This window comes from Crocodylus siamensis, chromosome 6, assembly GCF_052110815.1.
Source record: "Crocodylus siamensis isolate JL-2025a chromosome 6, ASM5211081v1, whole genome shotgun sequence".
NCBI lineage: Eukaryota > Metazoa > Chordata > Crocodylia > Crocodylidae > Crocodylus > Crocodylus siamensis.
Window position 1 is genome coordinate 65,527,658 of NC_143400.1, and position 24,847 is coordinate 65,552,504.

The 24,847-nt window shown below is 37.6% G+C and overlaps 2 protein-coding genes across 10 annotated transcripts in view; one reads left to right on the forward strand and one right to left on the reverse strand.

Annotated features, from left to right (window-relative positions):
* TRPC1 (transient receptor potential cation channel subfamily C member 1) overlaps positions 1-10,020 on the forward strand; it is a 45,326-nt gene extending 35,306 nt beyond the window's left edge. For 7 of the 9 annotated variants that reach the window (XM_090054289.1, XM_090054290.1, XM_090054291.1 and 4 more), the window contains 4 exons: positions 2,997-3,172; positions 5,975-6,176; positions 6,955-7,149; positions 8,053-10,020. In XM_090054289.1, the coding sequence (XP_089910415.1) occupies positions 2,997-3,172; positions 5,975-6,176; positions 6,955-7,149; positions 8,053-8,280 (801 nt within the window). In that variant the 3' untranslated portion in view covers positions 8,281-10,020. Of the gene's footprint in view, positions 1-2,996; positions 3,173-5,974; positions 6,177-6,954; positions 7,150-8,052 lie in introns of those variants that run through there. The other 2 variants (XM_090054294.1, XM_090054292.1) reach the window with 2 other exon arrangements.
* Positions 10,021-13,960: 3,940 nt separating this feature from the next.
* PCOLCE2 (procollagen C-endopeptidase enhancer 2) overlaps positions 13,961-24,847 on the reverse strand; it is a 40,813-nt gene continuing 29,926 nt past the window's right edge. The window contains exons 6-9 of the mRNA XM_090054299.1: positions 24,129-24,280; positions 20,327-20,410; positions 16,458-16,625; positions 13,961-14,500 (exon numbers count right to left, since the gene is read on the reverse strand). Of these exons, the coding sequence (XP_089910425.1) occupies positions 14,370-14,500; positions 16,458-16,625; positions 20,327-20,410; positions 24,129-24,280 (535 nt within the window). The 3' untranslated portion in view covers positions 13,961-14,369. The remainder of the gene's footprint in view (positions 14,501-16,457; positions 16,626-20,326; positions 20,411-24,128; positions 24,281-24,847) is intronic.

Genomic DNA, 24,847 nt, shown 5'->3' on the forward strand with positions numbered 1-24,847 from the left:
CCCATGGAGCTGGAGCTCCCTCAATTTCTAAAACGAGGCAAAGCCAAACCAAGCTAAGCTTCACAAGCACCTTTCCTGGCCTTTACTTAACCTAGCACATAGTCCCAGCAGTTCATTTTCCCTTCTAAGAGCAGCATTTAAGGTAGGCACTTACCTGACTCTTGGGAGGTGGTAAAAAGAGAAGTAGTTCCTAACATGAATGCTGCCCTAACTCTTGTCTTTATGATAATAGCGTCCTCATGCAAGTAGCATAACCGTCAAGTGTTAGCAGTTATGTTACAATGAGGACAATTCCAGTGTCAGACCCCACTGCTGATGCTTGATGTGGGTAGGGTTGGTGTAGTAAACAGGAATGTGATTTATTTATTTTTTTTTAGATTTATTTCTTTTAAAAATCTGTATTAAAAGAATTACATTAAGTTTGCAAAGTCAGGCTTTCAAAAACAGAAAATACCTCATTTTGGTCCTGTCTTGTAGTATGATTACAGTTTTCAAGTTTGTGTTGTTGTGCGCAAGAGCTGTGTTCAGTACGCAAGATGGATAAAAGGGACAAAATTAAGCAGCTAGTCAGACTTTGCAACCTAAACAACATCCTTTTAACAGAAGACTTTTCATCAAAGAATAATAATCTCTGGATTATGCTAGGAAAAGAAACAACCTAATAAGAATTTAATGCTCGGCCAATCTGTTTTTTTTTCTCAAGTAAATTTTACCTTGAATTTAAAAAAAAAAAAAAAGTTCAAGGAGTTTTGTAGCTGATTTAAAATATTTTAGTTGGAAATGCCTGTTTCTGTTGTTTTCCAAAACAGTCATCTTTGGCTATGGATCTGTACCTCTTACTTTACTACCTACTTTATTTACTTAACACTTTTTCTTATGCATTTTTTAAAATAGAAAAACACTTGCATACTTTGAAGTGACTTCTTAAAATATTGGTGTTGCAGTAAGTGTTAATTTGCAATACAAATATCTTGAACATTTTAAAGTGATTCACTGTTAAACATATGTACTTATTTATGTACTGTATCTTTTGCATGTATTTTTATTAGGAAAATATGCAGTGAAAATTCTAAGTAAATAAAAACAGTCAACAGTCACCTCATTCAGTGGTACACTAGAGCTTATGTTACTACTGTTGACCAGTAGAGTTTGAGCAACAACTCTTACAGTATTTTCTGAAAGTAGGTCACAAAGTTCAAATGGTGGTAATTAAACGTGGTGTGGCATCCCAACAGTGAAAATGAAGAGCAGTTGCTGTGTTCCCTTGGCTGTTGCAGAGATATTTTTAAGTCCTGAATCACTTTACTTGTTGATTTATAAATCACTTTTTCAAAAGAGAAAGTTGTTGACTTAAGTTTATTACAAGAGAGCAAAAATCGTTTTTTAGTTTTGCTGACATTTTCAGCTTTCAAGTTCATCATCAACACGCATATCATCAGAACTTTGAAAACTTGTATAACTTGATTTAGAAAGTAATAGGTATCCGATCTTGGTATCATAGTACATGATGTTCAAAGAATGTTGCTTTGCTTGTTTGCTTTTTGTTTTATTTTTTCTTATACCATATCTGGGTTTAGGGTTTTTATTCTGGAGGATTTTGCGTTGTGTGTGTTGAAAGATGGAAATTGACATTAAGGAAGCATGATAGAGACAGATGTAGATCCTAAACCTGACAGTTTTATTAAGGATTATGGTTATACTGCTATTTTTATTATTATAAATCCATTTTAGAATAAAACTTACTCCCCTAAGGTTAAAAGCCTCTTGTTCTGCAAATATTAGACAAAGTAAGTTTTAAAGAAAGCGGACGATTCACGCTGTTTTTGTTTATGTGTCACAAAAATATTATATAGGCCTGAATCAAGGTAAAGTCTTGTAGGTACCAGCCTCATCATTCTTGCAGAAACTGACATACTTCTCAAATAGAGAGAAATTAATATGGCTCCTACAGCAAACAGATTCATATCTAATAAACCATCTTGCAACCTTTGCTTATAAGGCTGAAGTGATCAGAGCTAAACATCCTTTACTGCTGATATGACCAATAAACTTTATCACTATATTTTTTACTATGAAGGACCTATGCATAACATTTTATAGGTTTATGATCTGATTTATCACTGTATTTATATTTGATAACGTTAATTTTAGGAGTAGGAAGAATGCTTTTATAATGGTTGCTCTATTTTATTGTTATATTTGTATTTCTGTTATTTTTGCTTAAATTTATACTATGGTTTCATGTCTGTTATGTTGTTTTTTGGGGTATGACTTTTAGCCAGAATCCTTAATAAATTGAAATTGAATTGTCTATACCGGAAACTTGTACCTATTTAACAGAAATAGGGTGTTTTTGGTTGTTTTTGTCTTTAAATCAACTGTTGTAGTTTTCTGTTCTGGATATATTTAGATCGAAAGGTGAGTCTACACTACACAGTGCAGTATCTGCATTTTTTCTTTAGTGAAGTACTCGTATATTCCACAAATGGGTGCAGGTTTAGTACTTTGTCAGTAATAAAATAATGATACTATAAGTTTGGTAACTTCTTCATTCCCATTAAATGCTCCATTGATTTCCTATGTCGGCATTATTGTTCAGATGTCTCTCAGACTATTTACTTAAGTTTCTTGCTTATTTACACTTACAGTCAAATTGTCATGAACCTTAAAACATGAACACAAGGGATGTGTGTAAATTAGTGATTATAGGTTTTCTTGAAGACACGAACTTGCTATTAATTTAGCTTATTTTTTTCCTTATCTTGTTTTATAATACCTGAAATAGTTTTCCAAAATCAACTTGCAGGGTACAAGGAAACTCAGTGGTTTTACAGTCCTTATGGTACCCTGAATTCTAACAGAACAGGTATTGACTAATATCAATTATAGAATTTTACTTGCTCAAAATACATTTTTACCATGGTGAGAACTGAGTGAGGGAACCCAGACAAAAGTGATTTAGTATTTAATTATTAATGGAAATAAATGTTTTGCAGATTTCAATGGGTCAGATGCTACAAGATTTTGGAAAATTCTTGGGGATGTTCCTTCTTGTCTTGTTTTCATTCACAATTGGATTGACCCAACTGTATGATAAAGGATTTCCTGTCAACAACGACAAGGACTGTACCGGGATCTTCTGTGAACAGCAAAGCAATGACACATTTCATTCGTAAGTTTTACACTGTTAAATAAACATTAATACAAGTAATTGCTGTCTTTGCTCTCTGAAATGTATTTATCTTAGGATGCAAACTGACATTGCTTTGTGCTGCCATAAAACAGTTTATTGCAGCTAGGGATGTAAAAGGTTAAACAGTAATTATATTCGTTTTAACGTATACCATTTACTGTTTACCTCCTGGCTTGGTGCTGCCTACTGTCAAAGTGGCTCTGGCAGGGGCTGCCTGGGAGGTGGTGTAGATCCAGGCTGCAGCAGGGAGGTAAAAAATAGCAGTTATCTGAGGGAATAGAGCAGGGCAAAATTGCATGGCAGAGCTGTCTGGGCTTAAATAGGAGCAAATGCAGTGGCAGGGCTGCCATTGCGTGCTGCAGGGGAGGGCTGTAAAGAGCAAGGCACTCCCACCCCCATAGCACCTACAGGAGTTCCCACCTGCTGGAACAGCTGTGTCATGCTGCGTGCAGGTGGTGCTTCCAGCCCTTGGGTGCCCAGAACCCCAGGCAGTGCCTTCCTCCCACCTGCCTGCCTCTCCCCTAGGCTCCAGCAACTGCCATTTAGCAAGGACCTGTGGTGGCTTTCCCAGCCTAGGGGTGTGTGGTAGATGGATGGGCCACACAAGATCACACCTGAGGCATCCATCTGTGGACTAAGTGCCATTTGCTAGGAGCTGCGATACTGACGCAAGCCCTTAACTGAGTGGGAGGAGCATGGCACCAGTCCAGTTGCTGGCTAGCTGCATCCAGAAGCCGCCTCCTGCTCTGCTGAGGGCTTGCCGCAGTGCCTTGGCTCCTAGCAGAAGGTGCTCTGTCCACAGGTGGATGCATTGGGCACAATTCTGCACAGCATGTCCTTCCACCCTTCTACATGCTCCCATGGTGGCAGAGCTGCTGTAACGACTTGCCAAGTGGCAGCTGCTGAAGCCTAGGGGAAGGCAGGTGGGAGAGAGGCACCACCTGGGGCTCTAGGCACCCACAGGCTATAGGCTGTGTCAGGTGAGGCAACATCAGTGTAAAAATACAAATAATGGGTCAGTACTAGTACACTGTTAACTGCTAGAGCCAGTAGAGATTTACCAATTTATATATAACAGTGATGAGAGAATTTCACACAAGTCAGGTCAGTAGGGTAAACTGCACTGTCAGTGGATCTCAGACATTTCAAGGTCAACTACATCAACTCTAAAATATTCATTTTTATTGAACAGTACCTTTTTAAGCTCAAAACTGCAGTGGTTAATGATTTTAAAGTTCATTGTGCTTAAACATATTGTGAAGCATCTTCAAAGCACCATGGCATGAAAATTAAACTAGTATGGTTTGAAGGTATTACTATAAAATTTATCAACTCAATGATCTGCAGATGATAAAATTTTTTCAAGTTGAATTACTTGGTGACTCTTTTGAGTAAACTAGAGTGACTTCAAATATGGTGTTTCCTGTTACATTGGGCACAGCTGAGTTAATTTCAGTAATATATTAAAAAAAAAAACAGCCTTAAAACTATGTGGAGTACATTAACAATCCTTAAGTCCATCAAAGTTAGCTCAATTCATGTTTCATAGCACTCCTAATTGTAGCCCTAGAGGATTCAGTTGTCTGAAAAGCATTCCTTTCTTTGTTGTTAGTAATCTTGTTCTTGCTTGTTCTTATAGGATTATGCCTAACTTAATTAAAGGTATTGAGGGCCTTTCTTGACTCCATTGTCATTCCATGACAGTTTTTTGTATATATGTGTTAGGTAGTTTTGTTTTATTTTTAAACCAAAGGTATTTTGTGTCTGAGATACCAGGAGTATCTTTTATTGATTTATATGTGATGATTTTAAATAAATCGTGCTCTGGAATATCAGTGGTAGCCAATTGTGATACCGTTACTGAACCTCATGCCTGTCCACAGGTAGCCCTGTTCTCTTTACTGTAATTGCTTAAGGTTTAAAGAACTGTTCAGCATCAACAGCATATCATTCTGGACACCAATTCCTACCATATTTACTCATGTAGCACATGCATCCTTTTCACTAAAACCAGCGCTCTCAAAATGAGGAGCATTTCTTAAGTGGGGAATCTGATTTCCCCCCCCCTCCCCCCCTTCCCTGGAATAGAAACCAGGTGGAATATTGTTATAGACATTGTGACAGGTTGCCACTTCTCTCTGGGGTTGTAAACAGCAATGGTGGAATCCAGTGTTAAACCTGTCTCAGCCACTGGTGACGCAGTAGCTATTGGCTGAAGAGTCACTGAGCTGATTAAGGGTGAATGAGCTGTTCCCTGCAGTCTGTAGTATCTTGATGAGGCTTGTGGTTTGTGTTGTAGAATGTTATTATTTACAGGAATTTCACATAAAGAACTATTTGCAGTAAATAGGTAACAGTCTTGGTAGTGTCCCTGCAAGGGTCTGGGGCCTAGTCTTGTTGCTTGCTGCTTTGCCACACCAGACTGCCTGACCCAGGCTCTCTCCTGCTTAACCTAGACTTTCTTCTGGGATGGTATACTTCCTAGAGATGCTGTTTCCAGAAAGACTTACTATACCACACAGTCAGCCATAACTCAAGGAAAAATCTTTCTTTTTATACTTTCTGCTTTCTTAAAACAAAATGCATGTTTTATATAGGGGCATGTAGTATTCAAGAAAATATGGTAGTAAGGGAGTAGGAATGGCATCTCAAATGGAATAATGTAATTCACATGCTAATTGCTTTTACATATGTGCTATAGTATAAAATATATATACTAATACTAAAATGTGTGCTAATTTTTTGTGTGCATCCTAATCGAAGGCTGTTTTATTTTTTTAGGTTTATTGGCACCTGCTTCGCTCTGTTCTGGTACATATTCTCTCTAGCACATGTAGCAATCTTTGTCACTAGATTTAGCTATGGTGAAGAGTTGCAATCTTTTGTGGGGGCTGTAATTGTTGGGACCTACAACGTAGTGGTTGTGATTGTCCTTACCAAGCTTCTAGTGGCAATGCTTCATAAAAGTTTTCAGCTTATAGCAGTAAGTGACATTGAGTTGTTTTTGTTGTTGTTTTGTGTGTCAGCAGCATTCTTGGGCTTGTCTGTTATGAGGCTGTTAGCTGCTAACATAGCTATAGTGCTATGGTGGCAGAGCCCCCTAATGAAGGTGTTGTGTATACCAGCAGAATGGAGGTTTTGGCCAACTTTGCTGCAGTCCCTCCTCTATAGAAACTCTGCTGGAGAAAGTACTTCTTAGCATACCTCCATCCAGCTGGAGGGAGTCTGCTACCAAAGCTATGTTGGCAGTGGTGTGTAAAAAGACACACTAGCTGCAGTAACTATACTGGCAAAATTTTGTAATATTGTTTGTTATGTGACCAATATAATTCAGCTTGGACGTATATAATGTATATTCATGACATTATGGCCTGTCAGGCAGATATTGGACAAAATGATTCTTAGTTATAAATTAACATTTTCTGATATCCAGGCCTTGGGGGAATCAAAGATTTGAAAAATGTAGTCAGCCAGTCGGTCTAGAACCAATTTTTGTCAGTATATTGCAGCTTTTATTTATTACAGATACCTCCTTTAAAGTCCATTTAATGTATGAATTATACAACATAGTAGTTGACTTTTATACTCTAGCACACATTGGTGCTATAAATAATGTCGTTCATTCTATTTTGGTGTTTAAGATAGTGGAAAATCTTAGCCTCTTAGTGTTAAAATATAAATTCTACAAACATTCCATATACATTTTATGCAGCATTTCCTTTTGTGTTACCTGATCTCTATCAACATTTCTTATATTGTAGAATCATGAAGATAAAGAATGGAAATTTGCTCGTGCCAAACTTTGGCTTAGTTACTTTGATGACAAATGCACACTGCCTCCACCTTTCAATGTCATTCCTTCGCCCAAGACCATCTGCTATCTCTTTAACAGCCTCAGTAAATGGATTTGCTCTCATACTTCAAGTGGCAAAGTAAAACGTCAGAATAGTTTGAAGGTAAAACATGATCTAGAATGTTTGGTGAACTTTTCACAACCAGAAAAATCTCTTTAAAATGAACCTAAGAATATTGATAGTAGCTTATTTTCTGGACAGTGTCACATGGTGGATCACAATCCAGAGTAAATCACAATAATACCATGACACTAGTCTTAGGCAGACCCCAAATACTAATGTCAGTGCATTACAGGAACAGACTGGTTTTAGTTGAGTTTTTAATTAAAACTGGCCTAATTTTCCAGTCTTTCAAAAATAATAACTAGCCCTGGCACATGATAGAAAAAATTGTAGAATTTCAGCAAATTTCAGCAAGTATGTTGTTATAATAATAGTAATAATAATATAGAATATGGTACGGTTAGAATATGCTTAGGAGTCAATAATTTTAAACATGTCACATGACCTGTCAAAATAAATTACCAAAAAAGGGAATACTGTCTCTTCTTTTTTGGTATTAGTTTAAATAAACATATTTAATGTACCCTATAATTATATCTACTGATTTCTACATCTCCTTGCAACCAAAAATAGTTGCAGGTAAACCCAACTGAAAGTCTGTGCGGAATGTACACTTAAGTAAAGAATTATTAAAAATGGTTGAAATATACCATACACCCCTGTGATTGACTCAAACCCAGATTGCTTAAATTAGAAACCAAAATGTGTTTGACTCTCCTGGTTCAGTTGGGTGCCTTAACTTTCTGCATTTGCTGTATGTCCTATGTATGAGAGTTAGGAATTAATGTCTACAGCTTAACAGTTTATTTTTGTGCTTTTGACCTGAGGAATTGGACAGAGACTTTGGGCTTAGGAAAAGTCCTTTTGTTTAGTTAACCTGTAACTGTTTTTTTTGTTTTTTTTGTTTGTTTGCTTGTTTGTTTGTTCGTTTGTTTTTTAAAGGAATGGAGAAATTTGAAGCAAAAGAGGGATGAGAATTACCAAAAGGTGATGTGTTGTTTAGTCCATCGTTACCTGACCTCCATGAGGCAGAAGATGCAAAGCACGGATCGGGCGACTGTGGAAAACTTGAATGAACTACGACAAGATTTATCAAAATTTCGAAATGAAATGAGGGACCTACTTGGTTTTAGGACCTCAAAATATGCTATGTTTTATCCAAGAAACTAGAGCCTGCGTTTTCACAGGGAAGTGTTTAACACTAAGCGCCTACAGCTGAAAATGTTGGCTTAATTCTGACGCTAAACCAAATAGAAAAAATATTGTTGTGCACACATTTGAAAATGTTTGCATAAGCTGTAGCTAAGAGTTGGAAATTAATGCAAAAGGCAAGTCATTCTGTTGAAATTCTTTGTGAATGGTGTGTGAAGCATAGTATGTAAAATATGTATATAGTTTTTAAAAGAAAAAAAAAATGTGGCTTGTGACCTGTCACAACAGCTAGTAAGCTTAAGATCTTCCTGGCTGGCATGCATATTGCATTTGCCTTTGTGTGTGTGTGTTCATTTTGCTTGTTTTTTAAGATGTGGGAGAAGATGGTATTTTAAATAATTCAGAAAGCACCAAGTTTATTTTTAAGAGAAATGTAAAAGTAGTAAAGTTGGTAATTATGATTTTCTAACTGATTGTGATATAAACTTGAAGACTGCGTGAATCTGGAAAAGACTACTACTACCAGATTTTATACATGACATTGACAGAATGCTGATAGCCATGAAACAGAAAATCAAAATAAATACAAGATTTTGAAGACTTTCCTATATATTGCAGGTTGGTAGAAAATGTTAAAATTTTGGATTTAAAAACCAAGTTCCACAGATCAAAAATTTTTTTTTTTTTTTTTAAGACTGAAATCCTCTGCAAAACCTGTCAAACAAATCTTTTTCTTAAATGATTTTTCAAGTAGCAACTTGGATAAACATTTGTGATATGCAAATCTTGGGAATGGATACAAAATTTTGTAATGAGTTTGTTAATCTGGGGTAGTACTTGGTATTTAAACATCCCATTTTTCATCTGCTTTTCTCTAGGTTGGGAGAATCTAATTTTTAACAAGAATGAGTAGCACACTATGCCTTTGTTCTTGGAAGGTGTGCTTCCAGAAGGCTGTTTTAATGGTGTTTTTTTAAACATCCTATATGAAATGTGTTTTGTCATACTGCTTTATTCCTGAAATAACTGTTGGCAAGTTTGACATGTTTCATGTCAGGAATATTATTAGACCTTGTAATTATGTGTGACGTTGATTTTGCATACAATGGAAAGCAAGGGCTTTGTGGGTTTTCTGTGCTGGGGGGATACAGTTTATCTTTTACGCTAATGTATAATTCGGGTTCACAAACTAGTTGAGAAAATACGATGCTCTTGTATTTTTAATTACAAAAAACATATTTATGATAGCTAAAAGAGTTAAAGAATTGATTGGCAGAAATATTGTGAAAGCAATGTTTTAAAAATGTGGATATCTGATAAGTGTATATTTTAGTGCCAGAAGGCACAGGCTGCTACAATGATCTTTTACCACAACCAATCCTGTGGTTGACAGAGATAAGGTTTATGTCAGGGATCCCTTCAAAGGGAATTCTTACAGAATTGTTTCTTGCAAAGGTGATATATTTTCTGTACTATTGAATTATGCATATTCCAAGAGGGATTTAAATATTAGGCTTCTTGAAGTCATACTGCCATGGTAGTCTAAATTGTCTAATGAGTTTTTTATTATTTTTTTATTTGAATAAGGGTGTAGCCTCCTTTCTTCTTTGTAAAGAGGCTAATCCAATTCTTGAATTTGGAAGCGAATCTCATATCTGAACTATGTACTCACATAAAACTTTGTGCTGTATATGTTGTCATGTACTCCAGAAGAGGAAACGGACAAATAAAAAGCAACTTGAAAAATGTAGTTTTAAATATTAGCAAAGTTTGAAAGAACTTCTCTAATTCAGTGCACACCACAACAAAATATGTAGGATTACAGAAGCTGGTTAGGAGTTAGGTATACCTATCTGTTAGTATAGCACTATTGCCCTTACTTCCCTTTATCTTTAAACTGGTAATTGCCTCACCTCCTTCATCTGCCAAGCAAAACATGGAACTCTCCTCATCTAATATCAAGGCATCTTTCACATTTTCATTCATATAAAGTGAATTCTATAAAATAAGGGTTTGTTCTTTATTTTATTTGAGGATGCAAGTTTATGTTCATAGTAGCTGGGATATGATCATTCTGAGTGGCTCAGCTCCTCATGCTTTTTTCTTTAGGCACAAGTCAAAATATAGAAGTAAGTGACTGTTGATGTTGTATATCATTTTTTGTCACAGCCACTGGCCTTGCTCAAGCAAGAGATACTTTCACCTAGTGTTGACTATGTCTGTGTTAATGAAGTTATCCTAGGCTCCAAGATCACTTTCACGTGCCCTACTTTCAAGCTATAGCCCTAGTGGGACTTCCAGTGAGGGTACCAACATGAACATGACACTTGGGGCTAGACGCAATAGAAAAGTTAGGTGGTATAAATCCCTTGCTGCTGGAATGCAATCTAGTGTATGGGGAGAGTTAAGTACTTTAGAATAGGATCCAAAGAAACGCACATGCTCCACATGCTTGAGCAGAGTTAGTTACAGCTAGCCCATGGGAAATGTGGAGGACAGGGATGTCTTATAGCCTGCCTGTCGCCAAAGCTTGGGCACCTCCATGCAGCCTGTATCTATAAACTTGGAATCTTTTCCCTTCCCTCTTTGAATGAAATAGAGGAGGGCTTACTCTCATAAAATTTGGCCAAACGAGGAAGTGGAGATAGCAATTTATTGGTTTGAGCATTCTCCCACGAAGTGAGGAAACTCGGTTTAGTTTCCTCCTCAGTCTGAAGGGTTAAAGTAAACATCTCTCATCTCCCAGGACAGTGTCTTAACCAGCAGGCTGGGAGCTTGTCTGGATGGAGACAACTTCCATCCCTCCCACTAGAAAATGTGCAGCAATTTGGAATATTCAATATTTATTTAAATGGCAGAAAATGGTCCCCTAGGAGCAGGGAAGAGAACCTAGGTTGACTCCTCCCACCCAAATGAACACTTAACCTCTTGACTGTGGAGTCATACACTTTCATGCACACTTTCTCCCATGAATCTTGAATTCTCGGTGTACAGTGACACGACATTAACTGGAGACATGGCAAGTGTCTGCTCTATTCCAGCCTATAGAGCAGGCAGTGGTTAGGGAATTCTGGCAGGTAGGTCACGTAGGTTTGAACCCTGTCATGCTGAGAGACTTAATGGGTAAGTTTTCTAACCACTTTGCTGTTATATAGAAATAGATACAGTATTGCCACTTGCCCTTTCAGCCATCTTAAAAAAAACAACAACAAAAAACCTGATCAAATCTGAATTTTGGGAAGGGTCCTGTCCTGGGGGTGCATATTAGGTATGCTGTGATTCTGTCTACCTGATTGACATTTAACAGTGGGTTTTATGGATCATGGTTGAGCTTAGGCAGGAGACAGGCACTGTTCACACTGTAGCAGTTGGCAGTACATGCAGAAGTAGAATTCCAGGTGTTCACGGAGATTAAAAATCAAACCAAGAGTTATCTGGATACTATAGTTTAATTGCCTCCATGGTTATGGACATATTGTATTGGACATAAGGTCTCCAGTTCTATTTTAGCCATCTAATTCCTTTATTAGCTTTAGTCTCTGATTTCCAATTTTCAGATTTCATCCAAAGCACAACCATTCAGTTTTTGCTAGGCACAAGAATCTATTAAAATGTCTGGGGAACCATGACTCGGATCTGCCTCCATGAGCGTTACTTATGTGACACTTTTCAAGTTGAATCTATGGTGTATTAACAAGACAGTTAACTAATGGATAACTCATTAGACTTAAGATGGGTTATTTATTTCCTTCTGCCAATAAAAAAAAAAGGGTAATCATTTTCTCTACCAAAATTTAGTGACCAATTAGTCTTATGACTCATGAACATCTAAGGGACTTCTTTTCTTGTCACCTCATAGGACCTCCTCCAATTGAGTAAGTGTTCCCAAAAAAATTCAAAAATCAACATCAAAAAGAATAAAAAACATTTGATTAGAATTTATTTGGGTGTAGGATTCATAATTTTTTCATTCAGATACTATCAAGACATAGCAGCAGTAAACATTTCTTCTATTGAGACTGTTGGGGTATACTGATTTTTTGGGGGGGGGATTTCTTTCATCTTTCCCTCCTCCCTCACTCCCCCCAAGTGCTGTATTTTTGCCATAGGAAGTTATCTTTTTTTCTTGATCACATTAATTTCTGTTTTACTCCTTATATATTTCCTTCTCTTGCTAGTATTTTTAAGTATTCTTCATGCACAACTGTAACAGAAGCAGGGGGAAGCTATAGCTAAAGCTGTGTCACAGTGTTGTCTGTCTTCATCTTTCTAAATAAAAATGTTGTGTTTTGATTTGCCTTTTTTTTCTGGCAAAAGCAGCTTCAAAAATGTCTCTAAGGTATCTGTCTTTTGCCCTTGACAGACCAAGTAGGACCAATGTAGTGTTTCTCTCTATTTGCATAGAAACCTGTATTTGAAAACAAGGTTTAATATGGAGAATTAAAATCTGATTTGGAAATGGCTACCACTGAGACTTTTTCCAAATAATAATAAAAAAAGGTTAACTGGGTTGTGGTGAATAGGGCAAAAGACGAGCAGTCATCAGATCCATGTTCTACTGCTGGGTCCATCACCTTTAGGCTCAACAGGTGACTTTATCTTTCTGTACCTCCCCTTTGCCTTCCCCTTTATTCTTTGTCTAGTTCAGGGGTCAGCAGCCTACAGGTCAGCTCCAGCCTGTGGAGCCCTTTGTACGGTGGTTTCCAGTACCAGTTAATGCTTTCAAGCACTACAATAATGCAATTAGTAGCAGAATCAGTTTGGAAACACTATTTGCAACTTGGTGCTGCTTTAAGAACATTTGCATCTTACTTGGTTATACTTCTATTTTGATTATTAAGAGGTCTCTTCATAGCATGCCAAAATAAGAGGCCCTCTGAACAATATTAACAATACAAAAGTCTCTTCCCGGGCACTCAAGTCTAAGATGCTTCCATGGGCAATTTCCTATTGACAAAGTTGAGCCTTTGCATAACTATTTTGATTGTATAAACATAGCTTGATGTTTACCTTCCCCAGAGTTCAACTTCTCCATTATCAATCTGTAAGAGCTGCATTCTTCCCTGAGTTCATCATTGCTGTCCTGCAACTTTGGAATAAGGTTTTGACCAGATATAATGGATAAAACTAACACAGGGCAGTAACTTGTGTTTTATTGCGAGCCCCTCCATCCTACTTCAGGCCTTTTCCTTTATGTATAGTGGGTGGATATGATACTGCTGTCAAATTAAAATGAATTGCTTATGCTTTGTAGTACTTACAGCTACATGAATCAGCAGAGATATGCTGCCACTTACATGCTGCTGTCTGGCTGAGCAGCACTCTTGTGCTTCTTTCATGGTAGCGATCAAAATTCAAACTTTGCAGGTATAGTTCGCTGCCACTGTGTTACTCGCTACCCCTTTCCTATATAGGGAAAGCTAACTGCCTAATAGAATGTAGCCATCAGGAGATAAAAGCATTGTATTGTAGTACACTTCAATTCTTCAAAACATTAATCCAATTTTAACTGACATTAGTGGAAAGATTCATTGACTTCAATGGATACAGGCCTCTAATGAGCCCTCTAAAGGAAAATGTGATCCCTCTCTTATTAGGCAAGTCCCACAGCATCAAAAGCACATAAGTGATCAAAGAAGGATTTCTGTCTGTTCTAAGCATGTCCCACTTTACATAGTGATGTTCAAAAACTGTTTGATATCTGATTAAATTTTAAAATTTTATTAAGCACAGATGATGATGCAGGAACCCATATAATAAAACAACTTTAAAAGGAAAAGCTAAATGAAAACTGCTATAAATATTGCACTTAAAATTCTTATTTTACACTGCCATGTAACTCAATTCTAAAAAAATAATTCTGAGATGCGTATAAATTAACTGTTTTGAAGTATTTGGAATTTGGTGCATTTCAGATCAGCTGGCCAGGCTGCAACTCTTCTCCTCTAAGTTCTTTAAGCAACATCAACCAGTGCCAGTGACATGCTGAATGGAGGAAAGAGCAGACCAAGAATCTTACTGGTAATGATCAGTTCTATCTTTTTGATTTCTACTGTATACAAATTATTCCCACAAATATGACAGAGCACAAGTGCAGAGTTTACTTGTTAACACCGCTTGTTTTTCAGGGTATTCAGAATCTTTTGGTTTTTAGTCTTGAAAGCCATGACAAAGCTGTTAGGCAGGACTTTGCCTCTACCATCTTCTTCCACTTGGCCCATGATGATGTAGTTTAGACCTAGAGAAAAGAATGTGATATAGCAAGTCTTAAGTTGTTTTATAGGTGCTGTTTGCGAAGATCAACAAAGCATATGGTACACAACTAGGGCTATAGTATGTACTCCCACCTCTGGTTATATCCTATATTTAAGGTCTATTTATGTTGTTTGGTTTGATTCATACCTAGAAACAAATGCATCTTACCCCACCAGCTGACATTGTTCTTATATTTGCAAATACTATGATAATGCCTTTGGTTTAAAAGAAGGCAGGGCAGTATGAAAAGTGCCAAGAACAAGCTAGAAAAATCAATATAAGAATTAGATGATAAGATCACAGCAGCCATGTCACAGGTGTACTAGGGCTGCGAAAAAGAATGTGATGAGAGGTATGCTAGTAAGTAACTGGGTGGGGAGGTCATGGATGCATGGAAAGGAAATCAGGTAAAATACTAACAAGACTACTGGGGGGATGATCTTGGCATATGATTAGTCCATGGCTGCAGAGCTATGATATGGATTTAAGTATTTTATGGTCCCAGAAGGTTCAGGGCTTGCAAGGCACCAGGCAGATGGGTGGGATGGCAGGAAGTGAGCAAGTGAGGGAACTTTCTAGGAATTAATATATATTAAATAATTCAAGAGGATTTGGAAAGAAACAGAAGAGTGTAATCTGGAGCCAGCAGTCTACGTAAGGGAGAGAGTTTGCCACACCGAGGAAATCAGGCATCCAGATTCCAGGCATCACAAGGTAAAAGCAAAAACTAGTTTCTGCCAACACTTTTTTTCTTTGATGCTAGCCACTTTGGATCCGTATGTTTAAATGCCGGTAGTATCCTGTCAGGGATATGCTTGGTAGCCGTGTTGGTCTGAGATAAAAAGAAATACAAAAATCTAGAACTCTTGGTTCCAAAATGATACCTTCTATTAGACTGACTGAGAAATCGCAAAAAATAGCCTTTTCTGCACGCTTTCAGGCTCAAAGGCCCTTCATCAGACTGGGAAAAGTCTGGATGGTAAAAAAGTCCCCATAGGTAGGAAATAAATTTCATTTTTGCACACACGGAGCTAGAGATGGAAAGCTGTCCCTCTGGGTCCATGAGAATAGTATCCTGCATGTTTTGCTTAACTGCTAGGTGAATTATTCTGATGGTTCCCTGCTGTTGTTCCAATGTTGGTGTCATTGTTGCTTTTTACTGTTGCTTACTCAGGAGGTGGGGCTAGTTTACCCTGTTTTAATTGCTAGCTACTATGAAACAATCTTAGCATTTCTTACAACATCTCACTGGTCATCATGATAACATTTCATTGGAAGTTGCCTTATGTGGCATGCAGTATCTACAGTATTGTTTGGTATAGCTAGAATGGTGTTACCAGCTAGTAAAATAAAATAAAAATAACAATCTACCTATAAGGGAATGGAGGTGGAGAAATACTATGTAAAATTTGTTCAGAATAGTTATGGAGGAGAAAAGGTCACATTTTGAATGAAGCTATTGTCTGTCATTTGCTATTATATTAATAGGCCTTGTGGGTTTACTTTGTTTGCATTTCCACCCCTCTAAATAACTGCATATGAAAACAGGCTCTCAGATATGTAAACCCCAAATCAAATCTAGCCAAATCTCATTTGCCAAACCAAACCATTTCCAGGTCTTTAGACTTCACAAACTGAACAACTCCATGAATTAAATGTAAAAATAGTTTTGCCTTCCCCACAGATGTATTAAATTTAAAAAGTTTCCCTCTGACATGAAATAAAGCACCCGATCTAAAATCAAGTAGCTGTTTACCTATAAAGATGCAGAGTCATTTAGGCCAAATGACTGCAAACCAATGTGTTAGATGATTAGCTTTCACTTCTTTCACGTGGGTTATCCTGAGATATTACATGATGCCTAAATTTAATTTTGGTGTTAGCACAACAGCTCAGCAAATCAATACCCCTTAGGGATAAGTAAAGTTTTTTTTCCTTACCTCTCCTGATGGAAGGACACTGTTTACAAACAACAGTGATCTTGGCACTCAGGTTCTTGCCAGCCTGTTGGATTGCTAAACTTCCTTCTTTATATACATTAATGATTGATATCACTGCATGTAAGCTGCCACCCCGTGTGACTGCTGTGATTACAGTTCCAGTTATTACTAAATACAAAAGGATATTTAATAGTAGTAGTAAAGTTACAGCTTTCACTAAAATAACACAATAAAATGAACAATAAAATAAAATCAATAGAATGTACAGTGTTTGCTAAAAGCACGCAATAAAATTGCACGTTCTATCTTAAAATTAAAACAGAACAGGGTATTGGATTATACAAAAAAATAGATAAAATAAACCAATGTACAATAATAATTTAAAACAGAAAAATTCTATTTGATTTTGACTCTTATTCTTTGTACAAGTAACGCAAATACACCTAGGGAGTATAGGACAAGCTGTTACTTGCTAGAGAAAAGCCAAATTGTTTTTTCTTCATTAGCCCAGTATTTTAAATTTTCCACTGTTGGAAAGATCCATTTCCTCTTATCTCTTCAAAAAACGAACAAGACCACAAAGTGCTTTAAGTCATATTTTGTTCTTTTCACAAGAATAATCCTGTTTGAAAATGTATCATTTTTGTCAGAAATAGACAAATGTTGAGTTTAAAGGGAGATGCACTATCAAGGTTTACGTATCAAGGTTTGCGTATTACAAATTCATCTATTGTCAGCCTATGTATAATTTTCTTAATTGTGATGGTGATAGACTGCACAAAACACATATATTGTCCTTGGAAGGTGAACCGCAAAGCAAAAACAGGCCTTTTATACATTAGGGCCACGTATAGTTTTATTATTATTCTAGGTGATTTTTTTCTCCCATTAGCAATATCAGGTTTTGGCATCCATGTTTTTACTGGAGTGCTTTTTAGAGGGTTAAAAAAAATAGGTGGGTTAATGACATCATATTGGGCTAGAAGGGAAACTATAGTTTCCTATACTCTCACCTGAGGGGAAAAGGGAACGTTGAGTTTCCAGAATCAGCCTCTTTATTATAGTGGCCTCAGTAAATCATAGCCTGCTTACAGATGTGAAAAAACCTAAAGCAAAATGGCACTTTATTTTAAACTTGGAGTGCACCGAACCCAGCTCATCCCCAGAAGAGGCATTGTGTTAGGTGGACCCAGCTCGCCCAATGTCTGTACAAATTGGGGCTTCGGTGGGGCTTTTATGGCACTTTTATCTAGTACCTGATTGAATATTTAGATAAAGGTCCCAAAAACAACCACTGAAATGCAGGATCTATATAGATGCTGCAGAGCCAGGTTGTACTAACACACTGCCTATTCCAGTAAAGCAGTTTTCTTCAGGGTTTTTTTTCCATGTCTGTCAGCAGCCATAGACTGCAGTTTAAATTTAAACCATGTAATATCAATGGGTGCTGACAGACGTTAACTAAAACAAACAAAACAAAACTGCACTTTACTGGAAGAAGCAGTGTGTTACTTCAGCCTGGTTCTGCAGCATCTGTATAGATAGGACACTTCAGCAGGACTTTTTGGCACTTTTAGCTTAAGCTGATTCAATCAGCGATTAGCTAAAAGCACCCAAAAAGCCCCACTAAAGTGCCCAATCTGTACAGATGTTGGGAAAGCTGGGTGCAACTAATGCAATGCCTCTTCTGGGCATGTGCTGGGCATAGCACAAAAGTGCGCTGAGTTTAAAATAAAGCACCATTCCTCCACATCCCACCATGTCTGCAAGCAACCAGTATGTCTTGCAAAGATACCTGGAACAAGGGAAAAAGTAACCTAATGTTCCTAATATAAAAAAGCAAGCAGAAATGAACTCATTAGCCTGTCTCTATGCATCAGAAAGAAGCAGACCAATAGCATACATAATTATTTTGGGTTAAGAAAAAACCTGAGGCTGAATCGATTCAATATCCACAGGTTAGTCTATGCTATATAGACTGAACCGATAAGCAAATAAACAGACATTCACGTTTGATTCTGGAAATGCAACCACATGCCTGCAGTGACCCATGCCAGAACCTGGGGAGCACTAGAACACACCTCCCTGCTCAGTTGGAGTAGAAAGCTTAGGCCAAGGCTAGCCCACCTACCCTGCAAGGGGTCTTTTGCAGAAGGGGTGCAAAGAATTCTGGGATGCTGGGGGACTATGCGGTAACTTAAATCTGGAGGGGATCTGGGACAGAAGTTCAATAAACCAATTTAACTTGAATCAGTTAAGTCTGATACTACATCAATCCAGATTTATCTTAAACTGGTTTCAGCCATTTTGAAGGCAGTTTATGTGCACGGAACTTCTATTGCATTACAGATTTGAACCGGTTTCCAATTGCTTATACCAGTTTATGTGTAATACTGCAACAAGGATTGATTCTATACTAAGCTTAGATGATTCAATAAATAATTAATATGCATTTTGATTATTTTAAATACCTGTATAATCAATATTTTGCATAAATATTTACAGAAATTGATGTAATGTATTTCTTTAATTGAGTTGATATAATGTATTCCTTTAATTATACTGCCATCAAATATATTTCTTCTGATCATGGTTAATACAAACATGGGGAAATGCACATATCACAATAAAAGTGATGATAAAGGAAGTGTTCTTTCAAAGACAAGTAACCAAATTTTGTGGTTACAAAATGCAGGTCAGAGAAGAAACCTTTTGCATTAATTAACACAACAGACAGTGGAAAAGCATGGTGCATAATTTTACTTTCATCCTGGAGAAGAAATGACACTTCAGTTAATCATCAGAAACCAGGTGAACTCTGAGATCTGTTCACTTATTTCATTAGGGTAAAGGAAATGTGCACTGAATTTGCATTACTACTCAATTGCCACCAAAGCTTTTGCTACATATTCAGGATAAACATTAAGGTGTTCTCAGCACAACTCAGTAAGGGGGAGTAGGGGGAGAGGACAAAAGATAATTCTAGGCTCCCTTTGATCCTAAACCAGCCTGCAATAGGGGTAAATTAGAACAACCTGAAATCTTTTCTAATTTCACCAGTTGCCACATCCTAAGATTGGTAGCCAGGAAGGCAGGGATCAAAAAGTAGTCCAATGACTCCATGATAACTAGAACCTGCCTGTGATGGGAGATTTTGTGGCCCAGATCTGTTGTGTTTGAGGGCTACTGCATCCTAGGAAAATGGCACAAAGCAGCCTAGATTACTGAAAGACTGGGGCCCTTGTGGAGGGCTTTCTTTTGCAGAAAAGATGGTAATTACATTGCAGTTGTAAGGTAATGGGGTTTAACAGTGATGATAGAGGAGCACTTGAGATCACTGGCAAGTCATCAGATGTTAGTAATGACCAAATATAGTAAAGCATTATTTACCATCTGTGATTTACAGTTGAAAGAGGAAAGTAGTGCTCAGACTTTCATGTCTTTTCTATGTCTAATTTCTAAATTCTTCAGAAAATATTTTGGATGTCTTCAGACTGAATTATGAAATTGAGTAATGCAGTATGTACAACATAAAAATATACAGGCTGTTCCAGCAAAACAGCATGCCAACATAGTACCTGAATTAAGATTTTCATATAGCAACAGTTCACTTTCTGTTTAGTCATTTATGTTGAAACTGAGAGAGAGTATGTTTGTTTCTGACGCACATTCACTCTCTACTTCAAAACATCTCCAGGAATGCATTAAGTAATACACAGATCCTAATGTAAGATGCCTGCAGATAGGATGATGTGAAACCATTTCCCTTGTATGAATGGCAATTTACAACTAAATTCTGTGTAATTTCTCTAAGACTAAACACAGTCCCAAGTCACTAATTATAAAGAAATAAACTTGGTTGTTCTTACCAAAGTTACTTGAACAGTAATTGCTCTCAAGACTCCCGCTCCTTCTACATTTTTGCTGGCAGAGCGCAACAGTTGGTTTCAAAGCTTTTTCACAGAACAAAATGGTAAAAAAAAAAAAAAGAAAGAAAAGAAAGGAAGAGAGTAAAATTGGTATTTGGTATTTTGAAATATATTCTAATAACAGAATAAAGTTTTTTCCCCTGATATTTACAATCTGTAACTAGACTTAGCTTTTCAAGGAAAGACTTGATTCAGGCCATATACAGACATTCCCTTTGCTGCACTCCCAGGAGAAACCATGAACACAGTAGATGTTTAGGATTTTTTTTCCCAGAGCAAAAATGACTGGTCCAGGAGAAAAATAACCTGGAAACAACCAGGAGAGTCACTCCCAGGACAGTCTCTCCTGTTAAAGCAAATATTGTTCATATTCTCTTCCGAGAGAAGCCACAGCACAGTTCTCCAACAACTGAAGGTGCTTTGCTGCCCCCACTTCCCCAGGGAGATGGTCATTCACTGGGTTGTACTGCTCCAACTGAGCAGGGAACATAACATACCCTCTTCACAATTCCCAAGTTATGAAGCAGGGGGACACAGGCTGACTTTAGGCAGTGTGGGTCAGTCAATCAGGGCTGCCCAGTGTAGTGCTGCCATCTATCTCTGTGCAGACTGAGAGCACCAGCAGAGCATACTGAGATTTGTATACAGGGGCGCTCTGGCTGCATAGTGTCAGCACTGCAAGCCCTCCCCTCTTCAGATGCTCAGCAATCAAATCTCTCTTCAGGCATATCCAGGTAAGTTTTTCTACGAGGAAAACAAACCTGGAGGAATTCTTCCAGATCATTTGAATGTGGGTAAGCACCTAAAACAAGCTTTCAAATGCAACACATTCAGACCTGAAGAAGAATGCATTGCATTCAAAAGCTTGTCTAAGTCTATCCCAACCATGTACTTGGTCCAGTAAAAGATATCACCGGTAAAAATCCTTGCATACTGATACTGCAGAAATTTTCTAACTCATACTAGTGACTAGGATCATACATTACAGAATATATTTTGTCAACTGTAATTCATTGAGGAAAAACTGCACTGTTCATTGTTAGGGTTCTCTTTGCTATCATGTCAAAATTATCTTGCTTTTAAAATTAATTGTGACCTTAGTTTTTAAAACATTTACTTTCACCCAAAGACAACTTCACATGTTTTCAATGTCACACTGCTTCAGTTTCCTGCTGAAAACCCCTGTGAGGCTACTCTTACAATTTGATCTGTTTTTAAATATAAAAATCAAACCATATACTGCAAAAAACACCATAAATACTGTATTTACTCCAATGTAGGACAAGGTTTTTTCTCCTCCAATCAACATGGGAGGGAAAAGCTATATTTGCATATAAGGAAACCACTTTAAATACACTGCCTGTCTTTGAAGTTCTACTAAAAGCAGTAAGCTTTCAGTAACAAATCAACTATGAAGCTGATTACATGTAGCCAACACTGAGCATCACTATCAAGTACATGACCCATATGGGGCAAAAATACTGATGGACCCTACCACAAGGATAAGCTAGCACAACCCACCTTTCTTTCCCATTTCCAATTATTCCTGCTTCTTCACCAGCTTTAAATGTCTGGAAAACATCACCGAATAAGGCCCCAAATCCCTTACCCCAAATCCCTCTGTCAGGCCCTCTCTCAGCCTGTCACATGATTAGTGTGGCCCTACCCTCCATGAAGGGAAGTTAGACCAGGTGGCTTTATACCTCATCTTCATATACATTTTTGGAAGATCCCAGGACGAGAACACCCACTTCCAGTCATGAATAAAGGCTAATTAGCATGTGGATTTGGGTGGGGAGGAGGTATCTGGAGTACATGCACATACTGAGCAGTGCTGAGCTGTAGGTCACCATGGCTTGAAATGCTGTTGACTCTGGAAGGGCCCATGAAAAATCATGAGCCTTTTGGCTTTGGACTAATATCATGCAGAGTCTGAACTTTAAGTAGGTACAAAAGTGCTCCTTAAAAATGTTCGTGGAGTACCTGTGCTAAAACTTGCAGCAGTTTCAAAAAACGTGAAATGCATCAATGTTGGATGAATTAAGTCTATTGGTACTATTATGAAATTGCTACAGCTATGTTTATTTCAAGGCAAGTTTTTTCAGATTTGTTCCTCACTTCCACGTGCTCAGGGAGAGCAGGGTCTGAAAGTAAAGAGGGGGAAGGGGCTACAGGAGGAGGAAGTTGGGGACGGGGCAGCAAAGCAGCTATCTGACCCCCCCACACCCAATTTATTTTCCCTGCTGTAGCAGTAAGAGATTGATAAATTCAAGACAAACCTCTAATAATTAGATTCTATACCTAGAAAAATTATATCAAATTTATAAATTTTCCATATATAAAATCTAATTATTGGGGGTTGCCTTATAGTTGAGTAAATATGGTAAGATGCATTTACACTGTCATTGTCCCTGGAATATTTTCTATCCAGTATACAGAAACTGCAAGAGTTAAAATCCTTCAACTTCCCAGGAACAAGGTAAAATTTGGTGAAACATACTGGAAATGTCCCACTGCTTCTCTATATAGTTGAGGATAAACTGGGGTCTTATTTGTTAGTATTGCACAGTTCTTTTAACAAAAGAACACAAACTTATGGACATTTTTTCTGCTAGCTGCCTCATGGGGCTTGAAGGGAATTCCCCTCCCCCACACTGGCTGCTACATTTGTCAAGGGATGTTTTTTGAAGCCTTCCTCAGAGACACTGGGTGTTGGCTGCAGCCAAGGCTGGGGACTGTGACTGGGTGCCAGTGCTCCTGGCTAGAGGGTCTTGTCGTTCTGTTCAGGGTCAGGCTGATCTCCCTATCTGGAATCACGAAAGAGTTTTACTTCACAGTCAGATTGGTATGGCCTGTGGGGGATCTTGCCTTCCTCTGTAGCAGTGGGCATGGTATCACTTGAACTTATATTAACAACCTTTTACTGTGGCAGGACATTGGCTGCCATGGTCCCTCTGTTTTACCTGTGCCAGGTTAGGATGTTATGTTTTGTGTTGTGTCAGCGTTGACTGTAGTTTCACTAACAGATTAGATTATGGATTTGTATGGGATGGTTTGGATAGGGACGATCCTGCCTCAGGCAGGGGTTTGGACCAGATGACCTATGGAGGTCCCTTCCAGCCATACTTCTCTAAGATGCTATGATTTTTTAAATCTGCAAAAGATCTACTTCCAAAGAAAAAATGCTTCTATGCTGTTGCCAGGAGAGTCTAATGAGAATTCAGTTAGCCTTCTTACCATTCATTGAATCTTAGAAATTGAGCAGCATGGCAAAGACAAGTCTGGACCATTTTTACATACAAACTCATCTAGAAACAATTTCATAATTTCCTCAGAGGTCTAAGCCAAAGTAGTTTTCAGAGAAGTAAACAATTTATTTAAAATATCAATTTCACTGCACTGTTTGTCATGGTAGAAGATACTTGCTAGCTATCAGAAAAATGAATGGATTCAGAAATATGTCTAGCTAATCCTTGTTCAATATTTCTATGATAAGACTTTTTCCAACTGTGACTGTTACAGGTACAGTAAAATCTAGATTTGAGTTTTCTTTAATTATGTTAAATAGATTATAGTTATTCCCCTGAGCACATTCATTTTCATGCATTCCCTCAGCTTTTTTAATGCAAACAAACCACAAAACCAAGTTCTAGATTTTAATGCGCTTCTTGGTACAGAATCTTTCCTTGTCCTGAAATTTTTCCTTCTTCAGTATAAAATAAATGAAACCATTAAAACTTACTTGTTGCAGGAGGAGTTGTTGTTGGAGGAGGAGCTGTAGTTGTGGGCAGCTTTTTGGGTCTGAATTTATAATGACCAATAAAGCCATCAGCAGTTAAACTTAAATCAGACAAGAACTGTATGAGCAATTCATTTCGTTCAGATACAACAGGCCTGAAAAAGAAACATTTTTTATTAAGTGTTGAACCCCTTAAAAGCCAAAAAGATTTGGGTTTTTTTGGGGGGGTAGGATTTGGGGGGCTGGGGAGGGGGTTAACATTCATGGTGAAAAATAACTGTAGTTTCACTTTAAATAGATAACAGTGACTTCCATTAGGTTTCAGGGCCTTAGAAGAAGACAAAATCAGGTTCCACTGAGCTGCTCAAGATGTAGGAAAGGATAGATTACAGCAAAAGAAAGCACATCTGTGCTAAGATCATCAAGCTCCTTCTGCCTGATCATGCAGTTGAGTCATAAACCTGAGATTTCTGAAAGTAACATCAGAAAGCATATCTTCAAATTCAGTTGTATAACTTCAACTCAGGATCATGGATTAAGAGAAATGGAATTAATGTGGGCCATGGGGAAGAACTAAAAATGTCCTTAAAGGTAGGAAGGGTTTTTATTTTTAAACTACTTTTTCTTAATGAAAAAAACCCCTTATGAGTCGGAAAGGTTTGGGAAAATCATTTTTAATATTGGACTCCAAATTCTTTGAAAAGAACAGAAAAAATGTTTAA